This window comes from Panthera leo, chromosome A3 (genome assembly GCF_018350215.1).
Source record: "Panthera leo isolate Ple1 chromosome A3, P.leo_Ple1_pat1.1, whole genome shotgun sequence".
Classification (NCBI taxonomy): domain Eukaryota; kingdom Metazoa; phylum Chordata; class Mammalia; order Carnivora; family Felidae; genus Panthera; species Panthera leo.
Window position 1 is genome coordinate 60,067,419 of NC_056681.1, and position 24,702 is coordinate 60,092,120.

The 24,702-nt window shown below is 40.1% G+C and overlaps 1 protein-coding gene across 3 annotated transcripts in view; it reads left to right on the forward strand.

The window, feature by feature from the left end:
• The window catches only part of AFF3 (AF4/FMR2 family member 3), a 567,801-nt gene that overhangs the window by 453,287 nt on the left and 89,812 nt on the right, over window positions 1–24,702 (forward strand). For 2 of the 3 annotated variants that reach the window (XM_042931993.1, XM_042931994.1), the window contains exon 11: window positions 19,090–19,130. In XM_042931993.1, the coding sequence (XP_042787927.1) occupies window positions 19,090–19,130 (41 nt within the window). The remainder of the gene's footprint in view (window positions 1–19,089; window positions 19,131–24,702) is intronic. The other variant, XM_042931995.1, reaches the window with a different exon arrangement.

Genomic DNA, 24,702 nt, shown 5'->3' on the forward strand with positions numbered 1-24,702 from the left:
ATAGTGATATCCCATTTTATTCTTGATACTTTCTTATTTTTGTCTTTGTCAGTCTTGCTAGAAGTTTTTCAATGTCATTGATCTTTTCAAAAAACAAGTTTTTCATTTTATTGATATTTGCTGTCAACTTTACTGTTTTCAGTTTCATTGATTTCTTGTCTTCATTATTTCCCTCCTTCTGTTGTTTTGAGTTCATTGTGCTCTTCTTTTTCTAGTTTCTTGAGGGAGCTTAGATTACTGATTTGAGACTTTTCCTCTTTTATAATATGAGAATTTAACACTATACATTTCCCTCTCAGCACGTTGTTGCTGCATCCCACAGATTTTGATATGTTGTATTTTCATTCTGGCTTCTTTCACTCAGCATTATGTTTGTGAGACTCAACCATGTTGCATGTAATTGAACACTTCAGTTCAGTGAGACTTCCCCTTTGATGCATGGATTGTTTAGAAGTGGGTCGTTTTTATTTCCAAATGTTTGGAGCTTTCTTGTAGTCTTACTTTTATTGATTTCCAGTTTGGTTCCACTGTGGTCAAAGAACACATTTGCTATGATTTCAGTTCTTGTGAATTTACTGAGTATTTTCTATGGCCCAAGATATGGTCTGCATTGGTATATGTTTTATGGGCACTTGAAAGAATGTGTATGCTGCTGCGGTTGGGTGGAATGTTCTATAAATGTCAGTTAGATCCTGTTCGTTGATGCTTTTGTGGAGTTCTTCTAGATCCTTGCTGACTTTCTCTCTAATTGCTTTATCAGTTGTTGGGAGAGGAGTGTTGACATCTCCAACTATAATTGTGGATTTGTCTATTGCCCCTTCCCATTCTATCAGTTTTTGCTTCACATATTTTACAGCTCTGTTATTTGGTTCATAACATTTAGGATTGCTATGTCTTCTTCGTAGATTGACCTTTTATCATTAGGTAATGTTCCACTCTATCTCTAGTAATTTTCTTTTCTTTGCTCAGAAGTCTGCTTTATCTGACACTGATATAGCCACTGCTGCATTCTTTTGATTAATGTTTGCATAATATAACTTTTTCCATTCTTTTACCTTCAACCCACCTATGTTGTTGTATTTGAAGTGAGTTTCTTACAGTGTATTATTGTCATATCTTTTATCTATTTTGCCAATCTCTGTCTTTTAATTGATGTATTTAGAACATTTGCATTTAATGTAATTACTGATATATTATGGCTTAAGTCTGTCGCTTTATTTTTTCCTTTTCTGTCACTTTCCTTTTATTTCTGTTTTCATCTTTCTGTTTTCTTTTTACTGACTTCCTATAGGTTTCTTGAACATTCTCCAGGAGTCTGTCTTTATTTATTTATAGTATTTTTAGTGTATCTCTTTGTATTGCTTTTTTAGTGGCTCTTCTAGGGATTATATTTTGTGTGTGTGTGTGTGTGTGTGTGTGTGTGTGTGTGTGTATAACTTATTAACAGTTCATTGGTGATAGCATTTTAGAGGTTTTCTCCCTTAATATCCTCCATCACAGAACTGGTAATATGTTGGATATATGTTGGATAATATGTGGCTAATAAAGAATTTCATTTTCTATATTCCTGATAGGCCTTGGGGCCTTCTTCTTTTGACTCCTTTCTGCACCACCTCCCCACCAGAACTACACAACTTGGTCACAGTGACCTCCACAGAACCAAACATACTGGGCTCTGTTCAGTGTCTTGTCTTACCAGAAGACTTACCACATTGAAAGCTATTGATAACCCCACTTTTCTTGAGGTGTCAAATACTGAACTCCTGGTTTGTTTCCTGCCCTTTTGACTGTTTTTCCTTAGGCTCCTTTGCTGACTGCTCCTCCTCTGCCCAATTTTAAATAGTAGAATCTTTCAGCCTTTATTCATGATTTCTGTTCTACACTTCCTTTCTTTCTCTGTCTCTCTGGATGATCTCATCCATCCCCATGACCTTCATTTTTTATATGCTTACAATTTCTAAAGTTATATCCTTACCTCAAACCCTCTTCTGAACTGCAGACCTACTTGACTTTTCCACTCGGATGTCTCACAAGCATTTCAAATTCAATTTGTGCCAAACTGGACTTCTGGTCTTTGCCATCCCTTATCCACCCACACACAAATATATTCTTCTTGTGATTATTTCCATTTCTAAAAGCGGCCCTGCCATACACCCAGTTATTCAAGTCTAGAAACACCAGGTTCATCCTCGACAACTCCCTGTTCCTCACTTAGATGTTAATTTTGTCTCTAAGGCCTATAAATTCAACCTCCAAAATTAAATATTAGTCTTTCCACCTCCTTCCATCCTGGCTAGTCTAAACCAATCAAGTAGACACTAGCCTATTTATATTCTTCCCTTTCTATAGTACAACCTCCTCACAGCAATCTTTGAAAAATATAAATCAGATCAACTCATTACCTGCTGTAAAGTCTTAAATACGTTTCCCATTTCACTTGAGATAAAATCCAGAGCCCATGGCATGACTAACACTACCCTACACAGTGTGTTTTCACCCCTCTTCTTTCCCTTCACTTCACACTGTTCTCATTCATGGCACGTTAACCACATGAGCCTGCTTTCATCTCCTCCAACAAGCCACGCTCACCTGCCTCAGGGCCTCCAGAGGCCTCTCCTCCCTCATTTTTTTTTTTTTTTATCTGATGAACCGCAACATAACTTTCACTTTCTCAGGGGCCTCCCCATTATCTAAATTGGACCACCCTCCCCCTCCCCAGTTAGTCCTTCTCACAATCATCCTAACCTTTTTTCTTAGGTCTCATCATAATTTTACTTATGTTTTATCTTACTTTTTAAAGTATATGTCTCGGGGCACCTGAGTGGCTCAGGTTAAGCATCCGACTTCAGCTCAGGTCATGATCTTACGGTTTGTGAGTTCAAGCCTCATGTCAGGCTCTGTGCTGACAGCTCAGAGCCTGGAACCTGCTTCAGATTCTGTTTGTGTCTTTCTCTCTGCCCCTCCCCCTGCTCATGCTCTGTCTCTCTCTCTTTCTCAATAAATAAATAAATAAATAAATAAATAAATAAATATTTTCAAAAAGAATTTAAAATATCTCTCTCTACCAATTAGACTGGAAGCTTCCTGGGGGCAGGGACTGTTCTGGCACAGCAGAGGTGCTAAATACTTGCTGAATGAATACATGAATAAATGTACAATGTTGAGTTGAATTGAGAGTATTTCCTGCTCTTTGTTGTCCCGTATCAGAGATAACTTTTGCTCTACCTTTATTTCATGTATTGAACACTATGATTTTTCAAATTAGTTCTATGCAAAATCAAAGGTATTGACATAAAAGAACAAAAACATAAGACCCAAGATCATAAGGTGGCTGTAGATTATTGCAAAAACAATCTACCTATTTAGGAGGAAAGGTCCATCCAGTCTCCATGGAAATATCTATAGCCACTTCTTAAATGTACTTACTACCAAGCCATATTGAAGTTACAAATTTTCAGAATCTGTCTCTGCAACAAGGGTTTCTTTGATATCTTCTATGCTTTTTTGAAGCCCGGCTAGTATTCTTATGACTTGTTCAGATATATTGCTTATATATGTTTTGAGAAAATCCATGGCTGTGGTTGGTTTCTTCTTGATCTTTCTTTTAGGGAGAATTTCTCCATCTTGTCATGTTGTCTAGGTTTTTACCTTTTGTGTGTTAAGAAAGCTTGTTATGCTTTCTGCTCCTGAGAGAATGCTATATTAAGAAGAGGTCAAGACACCCGGGTGGCTCAGTCAGTTAAGCGTCCAACTCTTGATCTCAGCTCAGGTCCTGATCTCAGGGTCATGAGTTCAAGCCTCGGGCTGTGAGCATGAAGAATGCCATGTTCTCTCCCTCAAATTATGCAGATTGTTCTCTTAATCCTCAGATCAATTTCCTAGGTGTTCAAAATGATTGGATGTTGATATAGCTGTGTTGGAGGGACCCAGCAAGCCCAGGTTCCCCTTACTTATTCCTATATCTTTACTTCAATCCAAAATTTATCTCAAACAGAAGCCTCTGAAACCAAAAGAATGGGTTTCTCTTATAGCCTTCCCTTTCAGGGATAGCAGAATTTTGACTGTAACCTCTAGAGCTGAGATTGTGACAGAGTTTACCTAGAAAATTTGGAGATATAATTAAAATAGAAGCATAGTTTCATGTTTGCTCCTATAATTTTCATACTTGATAAGGTTTGAACTGGGACTAAGACAAATGATATGAGAATCAGTTTTCTTGCTTGTCTGGACAAGTGAAAGATACTGATACATGTAGCAATTTGTTTGATCCCCTTTTCTGTAACTCTTGGTTTTAAAATTCCAAAGGCCAATGTTTTCATGTAAGAATACAAAGAAATTAGAAGATTTAAGACAAAATTATTCCTGAAGTCACTAAATACTGAAGGAATTTTTTTAATAGACTTGGAGAGATTAATTATATTCCATATCTCCCAATTTGGCAAAAAGCAGAGCTGTGCCTCTCAAGTCAGGGTAAGCTTGGGAAGCTGGACACACCAAATATCTAGATGAAATTATTATAGCTAAGGCTTAAGAAGAGGAACATATGATTAAGACTCTCAGCAAGGAGCAGCCGAGATAGTGTCAGTGGCAGACAGTGTTTCAGAGATGACAAATATATAAGCTTAGGGAAAGTAAAGAAGCAGGATCCAGATTGAATGGCTGCATATGTGCCTGCAGCTTCCAGTAATTACATTATCCACACGTATCAGGCAGCCTTTTCATTTTAATTATATAACTGCATTTTTTTCTTTAAATGAGCATGGTTTATCCACTCAAACTGACAATTTTAATTTTACAGGCACTGATCATTGGATGTAATCTGTAAAGGGAAATTTTCCTACTGGCATAATTTACTTCTTACAATGAAGAAAAGTTACCTTTTAATCCCCCAATCAATATTTGGAGAGCACAATTAATTTAATAGATATCTAGGTAGTTAACATAAATCTCCAAGTTAAAAAGCCAATTCTTTTTTTATTTTTAATGCATGGAGTACTAATCGTGTCTCTCAAAAAGAATCCCAGTCCTCTCGGAATAAGTCTAAAGCCTCCTTGCATCAAGATGTCAAGATTATAGGTGAAATTGCTCTGCTCACCGAACTGCAGGTCTCATTGCTTTTTGTTGCCTTTGGTTTCTTATGGGGAAGCACAGAATCATTCCTACTCAGTTCTCTGCTTTTTACTGTAGAGGCCACTGGGTAAAATAACTGACATCAGTTTGGGGTGTCATATTAAAAGCAGATTGCCAGTTGTAATGGGTGCTGTTCATTTTTTCCTTTGTTCCTTTTTTAATATGACAATTGCATAACAGAAAGCAGAGTTTTTGAAAAGAACCTCTGAAGCCATTGGCAGTGCATGTCTATCAGTGACCAAATGAATTAGCTAAATGATATGCAGACGTGGAATAAAAACATAGGAGGTTTGTGCAGCCCAGCACCACTTCCCTGGGTGCATTTTTCTTCTCAGGATCAGCTTGGTTGATGCTGGAGTTCTTGGCCTGTGAAAATTTATTACCCACAGAGTCGATCTGCATTCAGGCGGCCAAGTCTGAATAAATAGAGTCATTGTGCTTGTCTGGGATTTGTGGCCAGAGTTCATCCAGTCAGCCTGACATTCACATCCCAGGAGATTCATAAAAGCCAACACCCTGGTATGTGCTCTTGAATCCTGCCAAACTTGTGTGGAATTATATAAACAGGAGTTGAAGCAGTAATCAGGACCAGGTTTGAGGGGCAAGGCTCCAAAATCAAGTTTCTCTTACATTAGAAATGAACTGTATTGTAGATATTATTTGCAGTCAAGAGCTAAAAAATTTTTACATAAGAGTCATTCTGAGAATAATCTTGAATGCCTACTAAGCGCCAAACATCGTGCAAGACACATTAGTAATATTCATTATGATAATTTAACCACAAAAATTTAAAGTAAATTTTAAATGCCAGGAAAAACTCTGCCCTCCGTGTACACACACACATACACACACACACACAAAAGCATATATTACACTTAATAGCAAAACAGAAGAAAAGGAAGAATAGTTTGTTTTTTTTCTGTTTAGTCTTGCATTAATGCTATCCCTAAGCTAAATATCCAATTTAGTCATATTGATGAATTGGTATCTTTTTAATATAGAAACAGCAATAACTCACATTGATAACTACTTCCTGTCAGGTCTTTGTCATCTGTGTTTGAAGTAATCATGTATTTGAAACTTCTGTCTTAGTCAGTGAAAACTCAAATGGTTGGCAGGAGGTTTTTATTGATATAATAGTCCTAAAACTTAGTTAAGTAATCATACTTTATAAATAAAATTTTATTGTCACCAGAAGCAAATGCAAAATTTCTTTAATATGGCCAATTTTATGGTATTTTTTAAATCATGCCACTCTTCATAAACATTTGTGAAAATCATGAGCATAAGTAGAGATATCCAAAAATGTAATTGCTTTTGTTTCATGTTAATGAACAGTAATTTCCAAAATTGAAATTATCAGCTGATTTAAATGTCACTGAGCACAGATGTACAAAGGCTCACAACCCTATCTCCTAAAATATTTTCTCAGACCTCATGTGGGGGACCCAACTGAGATTTATGTAGGTTTAGTTGTGCCCAACCAACCTGGACCATAAGATGTGACTAATTTCAGTTGGAAGGCCCTGAACAGAAATGCAGGGAAGGAGAAAATTACATAAAAATGAAAAGGTGATCCATTAAATTTGGGCAAACATACTATTAACACAAAATAGAGAATCATTGCTTTGTTAAGTTCAAGAATCCATAGAGGAGCTACATTTTTGAAACTAAGCCAAGTTTTGTTAATGGCAGATATCAGTACCAACAAAATAGACTCTCTATTTGGAGAACAGAAGAAAGGCCATGCATCACGAGTTGATAGGCATGTTCTTCTCAAATACAGCTGACGGCAGAGCTCCTGGTTGGCAGAGGAAGTGGAATTCTCCCTCCAGAGGATGCAGCTATTTAACTCAAAGGAATAGTCCTTTGTCCTGTGACTTTAATGGTTTTTATCTTAAATAGCTTCTTCAGAAGTATAACCATTCAAGAGTGGATGCTCCTTGGAGTATATGCTATCATTCATATCCAGGCTTGAGTAGTTTCATTTAGTAAAGGATTTACCTACAGTCATTCAGGTGTTTGGTCCAGATATGCACTTGGAAAGTTTTTTTTTGTTTGTTTGTATTTTTCCAAATCTTCTCAAGTGGGGCTGGTTATCTCATAGCACAGCCTTTCTCAGGAGACTCTCTTAGCCTGTTGTTTCTACATGGAGCATAATCATTTGTGGTAATTCAACGCCCCTTGGCACTTGCCAGTTCCATCCTGACCAGATCTGCAGCCAACAGGTTGTGCTGAGTGAAAGAAGACCATCTTTAAGAAGCAGACCAGACAGTTCTAGAAATGCCAGGCCACCAGACAGTCCTTTCCATACTAGAAAAGAGCAAGTTAGCCCAATGTCACTCTGGGGAGGTTAATTCATCGTGTCTCTGGGTACCACTTCTTTCAACTTGGACTTCATTCTTAAAGGTCCAAAGCAGTTCAAGGAAGAGTATGTTGTAAGATTACAACATGTTAGATATGAAAGCACTTTCACATATAAACTCTAAAGCAGTGGTCTCTTGAGAGGTAAAAATCCTAATACTAATAGTAACATATTCAGAATCAATCTAGCTTTCTGATATATTAAAAAATTGGTTTACAAAGTGCCATTATAAGACTCTTAACCATTACAAACCTATTTTTAACCTTCAAATATTGCTATTTTGTCTCAGTTTTTGAAAAAGATGTTTAAGTGAAACATAAAGCCAGATTTAAGATTTTGGTTCTTGAAATACAGGTTGCATTTATAACAAAACCATGAAAACATTTATGTGACTCCCATTTTGTCTTTATACAATAACAAAGTAACATTTATACCTCACACAACTTAGTCCCCAGTTGCATTCATAATAATCAAACGCCTAGCAAGGCCAGTGGAAAATGAATGGGTCTCCACTAAAGCATTGTGTTGAGGTAGCATAAGGATTTTGTTAAAAGCTTTAAAAGGTATTTGGCAAACCCAACAAAGTAGGAAGTAACTAAACCCAGTATCCACTTGCTGTACCAAAGGTGAGAGTTATTAACAGGCCATCACCATCTTTCGCCATGCTCATGGTCTGGCCTGCACTGAAATTGTTCTGTGAGATGAGTTCTAGGAACGTATAGATGACCAAAACTATGATAAGCAGGCCACAAAGCCATGGGAGAACCTGCAGGGCTTAGATTGCATCAACTCCATACTCCAAATTTAACTTTCCATTCCCAATAACCAGGCATTTAAATCCACATACTACCTGTAGAGTATCTCCAAGTTACTCAGATATGATGGTGATTCTTGTTTGTTTGCTTCCACTTTGAAATTGTAGATGCTGCTAGATGAGCATGTACACACACACTCACTCACTCGCTCACTCACTCTCACCATTATGAGAATTGACAGCCACACTTGGATATTCCACCATCATCCTGCACACTGGTGGGGCTGCCCTGTTTGCCTAATGAATCCTCAGTGATCTCTGCACCTACCTAGACCTGACCCAGGCAGGCACTTCCTTTATATATGCAGTCTGTCATGGTGAGCTCTGGAGGTCAAAAGAATTCTTCTCCAGAAGTTTCTGGCAAGCTCTGAGATAAACAATATGCTTCTACCTATAAACTTCTTGAGGAAAAGACTTCAGTCTCAGAGACCTAAAACCCTCCTATCTCCTTTGCAAGCACCTGTCTAAAAGATGACTCCTACACTTCCTCTTCGATAGCATCCCCGCAGGAAGATTGTCCCTGTGTGTGTTAGTGTCCACTCAGCACCCCACCAGTTCTCTTCACACTGATACTGGCAGAATTCCAAACTCATCTGATCCCCTTCCCTTCACCTTCTGCCAGGAATAGTCTGCAATGAGGCAGAAGCAGGACTGGGGTGCTCTGTGGTATTTCAGTGGCCTGGTTCCATTACTTCCCACCTGTGACTGTGAGCAAGCCACCCTTACTGAACCCCTGTTTCAGTATCTTAATGTAACTGGACAAAAATGCCGAAGTGGATTAATAGAAAACATTTTATATTAATGTATGTATTACTATAAAGCTACTAAAGTACACATTTTCACGTCCTTCCCCACCTTCTGCCTCTTCTCTCCCTTCTCCCCAGGAACATTCTTTTTTTGCATTGCTGGAACTTTTTAAAATGTCTATTTAGTTATGAAAGAACAGGAGTACAGGAAGAGGCCAGAAAAATTGGTTTATATCAGAAAAGGCAGTTATAGAAGAATAGAGCCAGAAGATAGGAGGAAGAAGAGAGGAGAAGGTCTGGATTTTTAGAAGAGAGTGTGAGGAGACAGGAAGGAGGCAGAGAGAGGAGAAGAGAGACAGGGTCACTGCCACACTGTGTGGGACTTAGAAAAGATGACTGATAAAGTGGAATGGGGTTTAGAGTGTGTTACAGTCTAGCTCCCCAGCCCTCTCTTGTCAAGAGGCTTTGATATTTACCTTACTTTTCAAGGCTGTCATGGAATATTCGTGTTTCTTTCCAGTGAAACACCATTCTTCGACTGGCCCCAAGACTGGCCCTGATGTATTTGGGTTACATGTAAAATAGGGATAGATTCACATTGAATTGCTAATGGTAACTATCATCCCAGTGGAGAAATGGAGGTTGTTTTTTATTTTGTTTTTATTATTGTTGTTTGTTGTTTTGCTTGTTACATACATGTAATTTTTTCTACACTGCACACATACCACTTAAAACAGTTGAAAATTATAATAAAAATTAGAAGCCTGGAATTTAAACATACATCCTGATGTATGCATGGCATGCATACAATGAAGATGATATGTGAAATCTGAAGGTTTAGGGCTAGATATTACATGTTATTTGCATGAGTCTATCACCTCTCTCCCAAGGCAACTGAAACATTGTGAGAACACAGGTAACAAGAGAACCAAGCCCCCAATTAATGGGATTAATTAAATTTGTGATTCTTTAGAGGAGAAAGATTCTTTAGGAGGAGAAAATACTTATGTTTGGAACAGAAGGGTAGAGACTGATAACTTACCACGTCTCCAGCAGGGGTCACAAATGGTCCCTTATTTAGTACCTTGATAGAAGCTTTTACTGAAAAACACCACAAGGAAAAAGATTAATTTCTTATAAGGAAAGTGTTTTGTTTCTAACAAAATAATAGCACAGCAAAGATTTGTCAGATCCTTTTATTGAAGAGGGTAATTGACAATTGAAGGATGGTGGCTGTTTAAAAGCAAAATCCTGCCTTGTTCATTCCTTTAAAACAAAAACAAACAAAAAGGAACACTGAGTTTACAATTATACTAACAGAATCTTGAATAAATGTTAGAATCTGTGTTAAAGACTAAAGCTCAGTTGCCAATTTTGAGTCTTCATTCTCTGCACAAATGCTTCTGGAATGAGATGGAACTGAATGAAAGAGATGAAGACTAATCCCTCATCCCTTAGGCGTTCAGGAGAGGTACCAGTATGCTTGGTCATCTGGTGACATTATATTTGTCAAGCATTTGTGTGCCCTGTGCTATTGGTTAGACATTGTACCATGGTTGTTCAATAATGTAACTGGGGCTTACTTCCTGTCCTCAAGGAGCTAGTGTCTAGCCTCCCTAAGTCTGGCCCTTTATGGGGTAAGTGTCCAGCTGCCCCTGGTGGATGCAAGTACTTGCCATGGGACAGCAATGCCACATCAGCTGAAGCACAGGTTGTTCCTATGACCTCACTTGGGGCTGGGTGTCAGTTCTGCAGCCGCCACCTTACCCCCAACATTGTGGTGAATGCTACTAGCCTCATGCATGGCCATGGGTCTTCCTACCATTATCCTTGCACTTCACACTGACCTCTTACCACTCCCACACCACACCTGTCCCACAGATCTCCTCCAGGAAGCCACTGACCCATAATGTTGCCCTTGTAGCAGTCAATATGGCACACTGTCTAGGGTGCCTTGTATCTTCCAGGCCCTCAGTGGAGCCGCAACCCCTCTGGGAGGAGTCTGATGTCAGTCACTGTGAATGGGGGACAGCACCCATGGCATGTGCTCACATTGTCCCCACACCTTTCCCTTCTCTCTCCCAACTCCTAGCGGCTGCCCCAGAGTTTTCATTTGTGAAGGCAAAAGCCCCCAGGACAGAGAGGCAAAAGGGGCTGCAAGTGGATGTCACAAATTGTTCAGTTTATCTCCAGTGAGCTTATCTCCAGCATTATGTCCAGGAAATGCTCAGTGAAAACAAGCATGTCTCTCTTAATCCCTCTCAGAAGATTCAAATAGCCAAATCAGGACTGTCACTGACAATCTGACCTCAGACAAGTCCCCCAAATCAGTCAGTTGGTAACAGGATCCAAATTATGAGATAACGTTATACAGCCCAACTTCACTGATATTGTCAACCCTAATCAGCCTTTTCCATGGGATAGAGTAGGTGCTCAATAAGTGTTTGTTGTTGTCTTTATGGAATTTCCAGTAGACATAAATAAATCTAAGCAATCCCGTGTGGGGGGAGAAAACTAGTCAAACTTTCTCCCAAGAGGAAAGTATACCCTAATTTTTAAAGAAAGTGAAATAGAGAAAGAATATAAAGCTAAGAAAAAATGTATTTCAACAAGTCTCTTAGATTAGCGCTGTGGCAAATAGTGGCAATATGTCATCCCCAAAAGTTACCTACTCACCCCCTGCCTGTGAATCCCACAGCAAGTGTTGTCAGTTGCCAGGAAGCCCTTTCAGATGGAGGAGGAATGGACTAGGGTCTCCACCTTCAGTTGATCCTCAAGAAACTGGAGGAGCCAAGATGAGAATTCTCACGAAACAAATGGCAAACTCCTCCAGAAAGAAAAGAACCCAGTGCTAATCCATGTTCTGGGCTAGGAGTTCAGAGAGAGGAAGGTCAACAAAAGCATGAGTGGTCAAGGAGCACTTATAAAAAGGTTGAGCTAGACCTCAGATTAAAGGCAGAATCTAAATAGAGGAGCAGCTGGAAAGAGAATGGGAAAATGACAGAAGCATTGGCTTGATTTAAAGGAACAAGAATCCAAGTGATTTGTCTGCTACTGACCCCATTCTGCTGTCTGTTTTCTTTATTGACAAGTTCCTCAGCCCCTGAAATTCTGTCTTCTAATCCTGATCTCATTTATATTTGTGCAGACTCATGTTTATTAGAGCAGTCACACAGCCCAGTGTGCCCAGAAGAGCGGGGTTCTCTCCTGTTTCCCCTGCTCCTATCTGCAGAGCATCCCCTTTCATTCTCCAAAATGTTCTTATTTGGATCATAAATTACATTGTCATCCCTGACTGTGCCTGAGTCAAAGTCTACTGAACAAAACGCTTCCTAGACAGCATTTCTGAAAATGCACAATGCTCATTATTACAGAGGGAAAACTGAAGAGAGTAAGACTTTCCTTTGTCTTGCATATATTACCAAATGGGTTGAAAGCAACAAAGAAGCTCACAACATAAAAAGTTAAGAGACTCATCAACTAGGACTCAAATGGAAAGCCAACAGCGTAAAAGTTAAGTTAATGAAACATAAAATGTGTTAAGAGATGTAGAAGGAAATTAAGCAGTGAAACAAAATCATAAATACAAGTCTCAACTTGAAGAAAAATGGCAAGAAAAGAGTAAGGCCTTACTAGACAGAATTCCCATAAAGATACATGAATCCAGTCTAAAGTTCACAGCATGCATCAGTAACAGCAAAACACAGATGAACTAAGATTATCTGCTATGGTATTTTTTCAAGTAGCTGAATGTGGATACAACATCCTAACACAGGTGAAGCACAGTGATTAAAATCACTGCTGCACAGGTACCTGCTTTATTGTCAGTATAATAAACCTGACACTGTTCATAGAAAAGATGGAGGTCACTCACATGTGGACGGAGAAATAAAGATGTATTCTAACCAGTTGAATCCTCAACCTACTTCTCTTAGAAGGAGAGCAAATTGTAGACCAAAAAAATTCAGTCACATATCTCCTTTTGACTGTTATTTGCCAAAAAGCTATTGATATTTTATACTTTGTTGACATTTAAACAGCTTCAATCTCATGTATCCAGCTACCTACTCAGCCTCTCCACTGGAACATCCCAGAAGCACCTTGAATTTCACACACCCGAAATTAAAATCTACCTTTGCCCGTATACCTGCACCAGTGGTGCCCATCCTGATCAGTGGCTCCTCATGCTTACCAGGTGCTCAAGGCAGAAGCCTGGGACTCTTTCCTGATGTCCTCCCCACCCCACCCCCAAGTCTGCCACATCCCACCCATCACAAGTTCCCTCAGCTCCGCCTCCAGAACATAACACAAACTCTCTCTCTCCATCTCCAGTGCTACCCTGCACTTCTCCTGCCTCCGTTGTTGCAACAACCTCAAACATTGTCCCTTCCTGCTCAAATCCATTCACCGCACAGAAGCCAGAGTGATATCTGAAAAATGTCAGTTTTATTGCCTCACTCCCTGCTTTTTTTTTCAATTATAGATTCACCAGAAGATGCAAAGAATGTACAAGCAGATCCCATATATCCTTCACCCATCTTCCAATAATGTAAATCCTTCAATCACCTCCTATTGCCCTATGGATAATATCCAAAATCCTTAATTTGACCTCCAAAGCCCTTGGGATTTGCCCCTGTCCCCACTTCTCACTGAGCTCCCCCGTGGTGTCCTTCATATAGTTCTTCAACTGAGCAAGGATCTAGGCCAGCCTCAAGCCTTTGCTCCCAAACTGTCCTCCCTGCCAGGAGCCCTTCCTTCCCCACCCACTCCCATGTCTCTGGCTCAGTAACTTCTTTATCCTGCAAGCATCAGATTTTTTGTGCTTTACTTCGTTAGCAGGCCCTCCCTGACCATTCATTCCAAATGAGATCTTCATATTCTGTTTCATAGCACCTGTCCATTTCAGTCATAGCCCTTGTAATCTAGCATGTTTAAGTGTGTTTAATTTTTCATGTCTGACTCACGCTAGACCCTAACTACAAAATGGTGAGAGTTTTGTCTGTTTTGCCTGTCACCTAAGCCGAGCCCAGTAACTGTACATCATAGGTACTTCAGACCAAATTACAGAGCTGTCCACGTGTTAATTCTGTTTCTATCAAGTAAAAAAGAAATTGGATCATCCTGAGACCCTGCTGAATTTCAGCCTGTTCCTTTCATTCTCCTCCCTGCTTCAATATCCATAAACTTGTTCTATGCACAACCCAATTATAAGAAGGGCACTTAATTTCCTCTTTGAGTTCCCTCAATAACAGATTTTGACTGGTAATTCATTTAGCATACATTGAAACCTGAATGTCTACTGATTATGTTCCAAAACACTGAACTTGCTGTAATAAAGACAGAGAAAAGATGTCATCTTTTGAGGAGAACCTGGAAAATTATTATTTCTGGTGGAAAGCTTGTTTTGTCTCATAGACTTATGCTTCAGAGTCATTCGTGAATGAGTAATGAACTCAGGAAAGATCAATGAAGTATTCTCTTAACCCTCTCAACCTATTTTCCTGAGAACAAAATAAGAGGAAAGTTACAAAAGGAGATGATGATTTAGGAAGAGAAAAATATGGTCGCTGTAATGTACAACTCTTGAAAGAAGGAAATTGGGCAATTCATCTAGTTTACTATGAGTAGTTTTTCAAGCTTCAATCATGAGTCACCTAAGTAATTTTTTTCTCTGCTCTTTAATTGCAATGTTTATTTATCTTATTATTTTCCAAGAGTGAAGTAAAACAGTATGCAAAAGCCAAACTACTTTTAAGAGAGGAGGCAGTAAAAAAAAATTTTTTTGTGGTCTTTGCCTTGGTATATGACATACAATTTCAATCTAATGCCATAAAGCTATGATTTTCTCAAGGAATTATTTTAAATGTTTAAAATACTCTCATCTCTTTTCTTGATGGATGATGAGTCATCCTCTGTAAAGTTTTTAATGATGTAGAATAAACTGCAAATTAAATAGCATAATCAAAACCAGGCATTGAAAATAAAGGTGCAGGCAATCAATGATGCTAAATACCGCAGTGTTAAGTGGGTGGTAACATGCATTGTGTGGACAGATTGGAGAGTGACGGTCACAGAAAGACACTGCTTAGTGACTTGGGATGACTGATGTCTAAGCCTTCATATGTCTGTGACATATGTCTAAACCTTTTGGCTCCACCATCACATCCATCTGGTAAAGGAAAGAAACCCCTGCTCCAAGCCACCAATTCAGCTTCTGTTAGAGATCTCAGTCAACATCAGTCCTATGGACTTGCTCTCAACAGGTGCCAACCACCTGGGATGCATCACTCCAGTGATGGTTGAACAGCTGAGTTTCTCAGTTTTTGTGTTGCTTTTGCTTTTGCTCTCTAAATAACTTTCTTATAGGCTTCACATCAAAAAGCACTGTGTTTCCCTACCACAAAAGTCAGTAAGAAGTATTTGGAGGCAGGAGAAAAAAGAATCAATACACTTTTTTAAACATTGACTGCCATGGCTAGGGGAAACTTCAGATGCCATGTTAGAGGTTTCTGTTGAACTTTTGGTCACATCCCCTATGATTTTTGTTATTCCAGGAAGAGTCAGTCTCCAGTGCCTCCTGCTGAGATGATGTTAAGAGACTGTACTAATAATGCATGCCATCTTTCCTTTGGGGAGTTCCAAATTCTTTTTGTGCATTTAGCCAGAGTCAAGAGTAGAGAGTTAAGTTCTTTTCAAGTACGGCTGCCAAAGGTGAAAGCCATCTTGTTGAGTGATAAGAGAACCCTTTAGGAGACAAACGTGGGAACAGTGATGGCTGCCCATCACCTGCTGGGTGCTTTTTGTGGGCATGCTCCTGGGCTGGCCCTCTGGGAAAGCACCAAGAAAGGAGCATGAGAGAAGGAAATACCTGTCCTCTGAGGTATCAGAGGGGGCTTCTGGGCTCCAAGTCTTCCTCAGGCTTCTCCCCTCTTTCCCCATGCCTCTTTCTACTCCCTCAGTTGTCCTCGCCAAGACAAGCTGTGCAGATATTCTTCTTTTCTCTCTTGACTGATTATGTGACACTGGAATGCCAGGACATTTGGGCCCTAATTTGCTGGAATCCAGGGGAGAAGGGGGAGGCAATAACCCCTTAGACTGTCCTCAGTAGCCTGGACAGTGACTGACTGGCTCCCTCATCATTCCCTTCAGAGAAGGAGAGGGCAGTTTGGAAACAGACATAGGTTGAGGGCCAGACTCAAGGTTGCCATATAAATGAATAGCAAAACCTCTCCCGGAATGTAAGACTTTCAATTCCCAGTTTCACAGACCTTATGTTTTTTTTTTCTTAAATCAATGTGGTTATGTCATTTGTGGGAATTATCTAAGTTCCTCTTACTCATTTATTTTCAGTTCCTTTTGCCAGGCCCAGAGGCTAATGTTCCCTGTGTCACTTATTTCAAATCTGACTTTCATTCCTACTTTGCTACAGTGTTTCTCTGTAGAGATACCCTTGTCATTTTAAGGGGACATTTCCTCACCGTATAAGTGAACTTCCTGATCTTTAAAAGGTTTTAGCATCCCCGACCCCAGGCACTAAATGCCTGTAGTAATCCCCCTCATGAATATAATACAAAGAAACTCCCCTGCTCAATTCCAGACACTTCTGGGGTTGGGAGTAAGGGGTGTCCTGGTTGAGAACCACTGCTAGAGGCTTGGACAGGCCTTTGCTCTACCTCCTACTCCAGTATGACCAACACGTCTTCTCCCTGCCCACATTCCTCCTTGTCTTTAAAGTTCTGCTCAAGGGCACCTGGGTGGCTCAGTCAGTTAAGTGTCTGACTCTTGATTTTGGCTCAGCCGTGATCTCACAGTTCATGGGATCGAGCCCCACTTCAGACTTCCATGCTGACTGAGAGAGCCTGCTTGGATTCTCTATCTCCCTCTCTCTCTGTCCCTCCCCTGCTTGCTCTCTCTTGCTCTCTCTCTCTCTTCCTCTTTCTCTTTCTCTCTCTCTCTCTCTCAAAATAAATAAACTAAAAAAAATAAAGTTCTGGAGCACCTGGGTGGTTCAGTCGGTTGAGCATCCGACTTCAGCTCAGGTCATGATCTCACAGTTTGTGAGTTCAAGCCCCGCATCAGGCTCTGTGCTGACAACTCATAGCCTGGAGCCTGCTTTGGATTCTCTCTCTCTCTCTCTCTCTCTCTCTCTCTCTCTCTCTCTCTCTCCCCCTCCCCCACTAGTGCTCTGTCTGTCAAAAATAAATAAATGTAGAACAATTTTTTTTAATAAATAAAGTTCTGCTTAAATTTCAGTGAAAAGAATTCCCTGATTGAGTCATTCATTTAACATCTACTCAGCAGATATTTACTGAGCACTTGCTAACAGTTCCAGGCACTGTTTGAGGAGCTGCTGATCCACCAGCCATTAGCTGTCCCTCAGATGGGCACCTTCCTGATGCTGTCCTACCTTAACCTTTTCATTTGCATTTTATTTCCTAAGTGTCCTCAAGTCATCCCTGGACCCCCAAGTGACTTCCTACCTAGGGATTGAGCTTCCCTAAGACGATGACTACTTATTCTGCTTTTGTTTTTGTCCCTCCTGGAGGCCAGTATAATAGTTTCTACACAGTAGGAATTCAGTAAGTGTTGGACTGACTGATCCAGGGACATGCAGCTACTACCAAGGGTGTATTTCATTTCTGTAATAGGGATGATGATACTAATGTGTCAGATTTTTTTTCTAATATGAAGATTCTATTTAGTCTGTTGTCTAAATGGAAAGAGGAATAACATGGGAAATGTTTTGGTGTCCCTGGTAATTAATAAACTTGACATATGTAGCATACATGGTGAAAATGAACTGTACGCACTCTTTATTTTCTAGTACACCCTGAGTGAGCCTTGGTCTAAGAGGCCATGCTTTGATCCCCTCCCAATTATAACTTCTGAGACAGAGAACAGAGTATGACCTTGGCCTTCTGAAGCCTCAGAGTATTAAGTGATAGAAAGCCAATGTACAAAAATTTAGAATAGCCAGACAAAAAGAAAGTGATTACAAACATGAGAGAATCTGATAGAGAAATGGCAGCCTTTTTCTCTTAGTTTTTGTATTATGGAAAGTTTCAAAAACATACAAAGATGTACAGAATAATATACTAATCCCCCAGTGTGCTCATCACCTAGCTTCCACAGTTACCAACCCAAGGCCATCATGTCTCATTTATAAATGTCCATCCATTCTCCCTTCCTTCCAACTGTACTGTTTTAAAACAAATCCCAACAATATATAATTGTATCCATATTTCAAAATGGATCTCTAAAAGACACTTTTAAAAATCACCACAATATCATTACTATGCCTAAAACAAATCAGTAATCTCCTAATACTCTGACTCTTCCAACCAGTGTTCCAATATCCAATTGTACTGACTTTTTTCAATAAATCTAAAAACTGAGTAAAAAATTATACTTTCAGGGCACCTGGGTGGCACAGTTGGTTAAGTGTTCCAAACTCAGCTCAGGTGTTGATCTCACGGTTCGTGGGTTTGAGCCCCACGTTGGGCTGTCTGCTGTCAGTGCAGAGCCCGCCTTGGATTCTGTCCTCCTTTCTCTCTGCACCTCTCCCACTCATGTGCGTGAGTGTGCGCTCTCTCTCTCTCTCTCTCTCTCAAAAATAAATTAAAAATTTATTTTTACTACACTTTCATTGAGGAAGAAGCTACAGGAAACAAAACAGATTTTTTTCTTACAGGAAAGTAGAATAAAGCAATGGTAAAGGTGATTTCAGAGTGTAAAAATGAAATGATTTCAGAGTGTAGGTCTGAGCCTCTCCGGGTCTCTAGAGACTAGTCTAACCTCACCTAGAACTCCGTGCCTCCCCGTTCGCGCCCCCTGGTGGCAGGTGTGTGCTGTGGGCTTCAGTTAACTCTGAGGAGCATCCATTTCATAACATGATGGGTCTCTACTATGTTGCTAGTAGTTTAATAGTTGGCCACATGGCAAAAACGTGTGTGACACAGGTTTTTTAAAAGTGTTGATTGAGTACATAATTTAAAGTCAGAATATTAAATAAACATCTCTGCCCTTCCTTCCAGCAGGCAGCCCAGAGAACTGCTCTCCACGCTCTGTCTGACAGGTACATTTTGTCATTTTTATGAACTATAAATTGCTTTATGAAACATTGAGCCCTATTTATTGTGGCATATAATTCATAATCGGATTTTGTCCCTAAAGTGTCTGTGAACTGGGATGTTAAACATTTTGCATGCTTGGATTTGTCATGCATGTGTGGAGTTTATTACTGCAAAAATCGCCTTGTTGTATTTCATAGAAAGTATGAAGAATCCCTTGTTGTGCAATGAAACAGGAGACAAGAAACTTAGAGGGAAAGACCTGAATGGTGCAGTAAATTCTGAACTTTGGAATTGGTTGCAATCTAAGCTCATTTTTCAGCAATAAGTACTTCATTCGTTTTGAGATGTTTTCTTCAGACTTTTTCCATATCATTTCACAAGAGCTGTCTGTCTTTTGATGAAATCCTCTCATGAAATACTTTGTGCACATAACCCAGTTCATGGTCCTGAGAGCCTGACTTTTCCCTCCTCACTTTGGCTTGTGTTTTTGGACTTATGTTATTGCATGAGATATATAAACCTAATCAGTAAACACACTTAAGCTGTATTTCACATCGTGCTCTGCCAGAAAGGCTTTATAAAGATAGCTGAACAGGGATATATAAAGTTACTTTCAGGGATGGACCATGCCCTTTTTGTTTTGATTGGTTTTTAAGCTTTCATTTACTGAGGTTGCGGTGTGTGTATGTGTGTCTCTTAAAGAACTGTCAGGAGGCGAAGATGAAGCCCCAGTTTCTCTTCACAAGTCAGGCTCTTACGGTGTTAGAGCCAGCTGAAGGAGATGTTACCCTGGCTGGCTGGTGGGCACCTTAGCATTAGCTAGCTAACTGTCACCACCTTCCCCTTCCTTCTCAGTTCTTTTTTTTTCTTCCTCTTTCTTTTTCTTTTTCTTTTTTTTTTCTTTGTGTGTGTGTGTGTGGAATGAATAATAATTGACTGTGTCAACTAGCTCAGTTCACTGCTTCTCCAAGGTAAAACCTGTCACTGAGGCAAATTATCTGTGCACATGGGTGAAAAGCATTTCCTCTATGGTGGCAGGCTGAGCGTGAGTATTTTTATTTCATTTGAAAAGCCTTCCCCATGACAACCACACAAGCCTGTGTGCTGTAAGAGTGGCTGCCACAGGATCGTCTACAATTGCTCCTGGGATTTTCACAAAAGCTGATAAACTGTACTGCTTCGGAGTCTATTGGTACGAGACTCTGGATCAAAACATTTAAAATCTGACACATTAATTCCTTTCCTCTACATACTTCTTTTTTTCCCCTTTGACTTATTAATAAGTAAGAGCTTCCTTCAACAAAATGCACTGATAAGCAAGCAAAAGCCCTCAGATTACAAGATAATGTTATTGCCATGGTTAGATTTTTTTTTTGGGGGGGGGGTACTGACAATGTTATAAAATTAGATTATGGTGATGGTTTCACAACCCTGTAACTATACTGAAAACCATCAAACTGTGTTTTTTTAAATGCATGAACATTATGGTATATAAACTGTATTTCAATAAAGCTACATATATAGGCACAAAACATCACTATGAACTTTGGTAGAATGAATCAAAACCTATTTTAGGAAAATAATTGAATTCCTTTGAAGACATGGCTGCAAATACAAAGACAAGTCATCGGAAACTAGAATTGATACATTCTAAGACTGCTTCCCAAAAGACACGTGACTCTGTCTTGGATAGAAAATGTACATGGATTTTAATGATAGCAACACTATTCCCCCTTGACTTTCTTCTGATATTCTAAAACCCCACATCAAACCCAATAGTCAGTCAACCGGTAAGTTAGCATCTTAGCCTCTGTTGATTCTGTAACCAGTAAGATCAGAATACTGTGAGGAAAAAAAAAAGCCCATTCCCTGGAAACAGAGAAACAGGTTCCCATTATAATTTCTCTTCTTTTGAATTTTCCATCTTTAAATATAATAGAGCATTACCCCCTTAAATCTAACGTTTTTTTCTGTTCAAAATTGGGGGAATTAGGCTCATTTTAAAGTAATGAGTTGACTTTGCCATTCTAACAGTGCAGTCGTGTAAAGCTACCTTCTCTGTGCTTTCTCTATTCTATGTTTTCCACTAATTTGGGGCCACACAAGTAATAGATGTGAAAGGTATGTGTAATCATTTAGAGATACAATTTTAAATCCTTTTTAAAATAAGAACTTAAAATACCTACTGAGTTAATTGGATTTATATTTTCTGTTTTCTTAAATTAGGGAATGTTAACTTACCAGGTAATATGTCATTTTCTAGCACATTACTTATTCTGTTGAATAAACCAGTATTTTCTAGAAAATAATGAATATGATTCCGGGACATACTCCTGTGTGTCTTGCCTAGTATTCTGTCTGTCAGAGGATCCACCTCAGGGTAGGAATAGAATTGAGTAAAGATTCCCCCCAAGTCATGACCTTCCCAAGGTGGAGATCTAACCCCAATATCCCTGACTACTTAGAGCCTGGTATTAATCTATTTACATAAACTCATCTGTTTTACTAAACAATTTTTTTCCAGCCTGTTGTCACTTCTTGATATAAAATTCCATAGCGATGGGGTGCCTGGGTGGCTCAGTTAAGCATCTGACTCTTTTTTTTTTAATGTTTTGTTTTATTTTTTGAGAGACAGAGCATGAGCATAGGAGGGGCAGAGAGAGAGAGAGAGACAGAATCAGAAGCAGGCTCCAGGCTGTGAGGTATCAGCACAGAGCCCAACGCAGGGCTTGAACCCAGGAACGCAAGATCATGACCTGATCCAAAGTTGGACACTCAACTGACTGAGTCACCCAGGTGCCCCAAGCATCCAACTCTTGATTTTGGTTCAGGTCATGATCTCAGGATGATAATATCAAGCCCCATGTTAGGCTCTGCACTAATAGCACAGAAGCTGCTTGGGATTCTCTGTCCCTCTGTCTCTGCCCCTCCCCTGTTCTCTCTCTCTCAAAATAAATAAATAAATAAACTTTAAAAAATAAATAAATAAAACTCCATAACGATGAACAAGCACTTTCATTTTTGCCCTAGAAAATGACAACACTTGTCAGACCCCAGAAGGTGCTTCCTGCGTTCTGTAATTCTGCAGTTGGATAAAAAAGCCCATGTTGGCTTGGGCTGTGCCACCACAGACTTCTTGTCTCATGTCCCGATAGTTAGTTCATATGTGGCCCCCTTCTCTTCCATTTAGCCTTACAACCACCTTGAGTACCTGGTGAACACAGGACGTCTGATCCAGGAGTAGAGCCATTTTGTTTCAAGATGTACACTTGATGATGACCTAGGGGTTTACTTGATGTGGGGTCATTGGGGGATGTGAGTGTATAATGAAGGAAGCCAACGGCTGTTCTCTGCTTCCCCAGGAGAAAACCTGCGTCCAGGCCTTTTGAGACCTGACCTGATGAGACTAGTTATAAGGGAAAGTGTTGGCATTTCCCTTTCCTTTCTAATGGCAAGCAGAAACTTTGTCCCTGTGGGGTGTCTGAGATGACAGTATCCAGATGTCTTCTGAAGGCCAATCTTGTCTATCTTTTCATTTCTCCAGTTTCCTGGTTTAAATAGGCATTCTAGCAGAAATCCAATATCTGACACTTAAGACTGTGCTTTCAAGTTCAGTGAGTCCTAAGTAATCAGTACACAACCTCAATAAATTAAAACTATAGTATTTCCATTCTCTAAATTTAAAAATCTTCTGCGGTCACCTCCAGAGAGGTGGCCTTGTTTGGTCTTGCTTGAACAACGGGTTTAATTTATAGTTCATCCCAAATAGCCAGAGCATCAAGACTGGCTCACACTGGCAAGGCAAATTTGGGCCTCAGCCCAGCTAACTTGTGCCACCCTGCAGTGACAGGAAGGGTTGTGTGAGGGTAGAATGGCACGTCTTTTTGTTCTTTCCTACTGCTGACTGTGGAACTTTTCATCCGTTTTATGCCTTTGAAAGTCATCTGGCCTACGAGAGGCTTACCGATGCCCCAAATCGTGAAAAAAGCAAGAGACCAAGGCAGGAAGAGGTGGCAAAATCCTCAACAAAGTAAAACAAGCCACTTACAAGAAAATTTCAGTCTGTAAAGAGACACTCTCCTTCTTACTTATTCACTCCTTATGATGTGCCTCCCAACTGGTTTTTTTCTCCTTATGGATTATTGTACTGGATAGGGTAGAGAGAGGCAGAGAAGAATCAGGATAAATGGGCACGAGGCTCATTTATAAAGGTGTGTCTTTGGTGTTGACTCGCCGCACTGTGAAAGCTGCCACATCGCCAGTAATGTGGAAAATATGCAAAGTGCTGTTCAGAGAAGGAAGGGTATGTGTGCCGCATATGAAGTGCCTTGGAATATGATTAACTTCCCTTCATAAGTAGTAAATAGTAGATAACTGTGATCAAAAACGGGATTCGTGTGATTTATCAAGCTGAGCAACTGTGCATTTGCAGAGAAGCTGGAGGTCAATCTTGAAATCTAGGGCAAGAGGAGCACTAGGAAATTGCCAGGGCTAAGAAGTTAATCATACCCTTGGACTGCTTCCATCTGTCTCAGAGCGACAGGGCTGCTGCAGAACGAGCAGGGATGCTTTATAGCAGCAGATCAGGAATTAATATTTTCTGTGAAACCTCAAGCATCATTTGCAGTAACTTGGGTTTTATAAAAATGGAGCATAATTTCATATGAATAAATCACATTCAGCTGGAAATAAGAGAAGCTGGGAAAAAAAACTGTGCTTGACTAAAAAAAAAAAAAAAAAGGAATGAGCAGCAAGAAAGCCAACATGAAAACAGTTGTTGAAGCGATGGCACTTGGAGGGCACAAGTGGCCGTGTGGTTAAATTGTGCATATAATCATCTTCTGAAATGTCAGCGTGCGACTCCAGAAATGGCTACATTTTTATAGCCGTGGAGATGCATCACCAGACTGTAACCTGTCTGCCCATCTGGCAATATCTCAGGTCCAAGATCCATTTATATTGAAATCCAAACAACTGCCATTGATTGATTCACTTACGCCACAAGCATTTATTGAGCGCATCCCGCGTGTTCAGCCAGGCGCAGAGCTGGGGCAGGCAGGGGTGCAGTGGTGAGGAGAAATGGCCATGCCCCTATGCTCAGGGCTTTCCCATCCAGGGGGTTGCTGGCTATGCAAAAAGAAAGGCCTCATACAGCTCATTCACATGAATCACACCCCTAAAATCTCTACTTCCCATTAGGGAGAATGTAATGGAATTAAGTAAATGAGAATTAGACCAAAATGAAGGGGTTTTACTTCCACGTGGGGCTGGTGTTCATCCAAAGACAGGACTGGAAATGGCCCCAACGCAAGGTGAGGAGCACCGGGTGGGCATCAGACTGTGGTGAGGCGGGGGGGGGGGGGGGGGCGCGGGGTGCATTCAGCTTCATCTTCCTGACACCTTGCCAAGTGGACCAACTTCAGCCAAGCAAAGGGAGCATGTTGGGGATGGCCACCAGCACAGAAGCACAACTTTCTGGGTAACATTTTACATAATGTCCCTGATGTCCTGAGAGGAGAGTCAAGTTGCCATGCACTACTAACAGTTGGTCTCTTCTGAAAGGGTCCAAAAAGG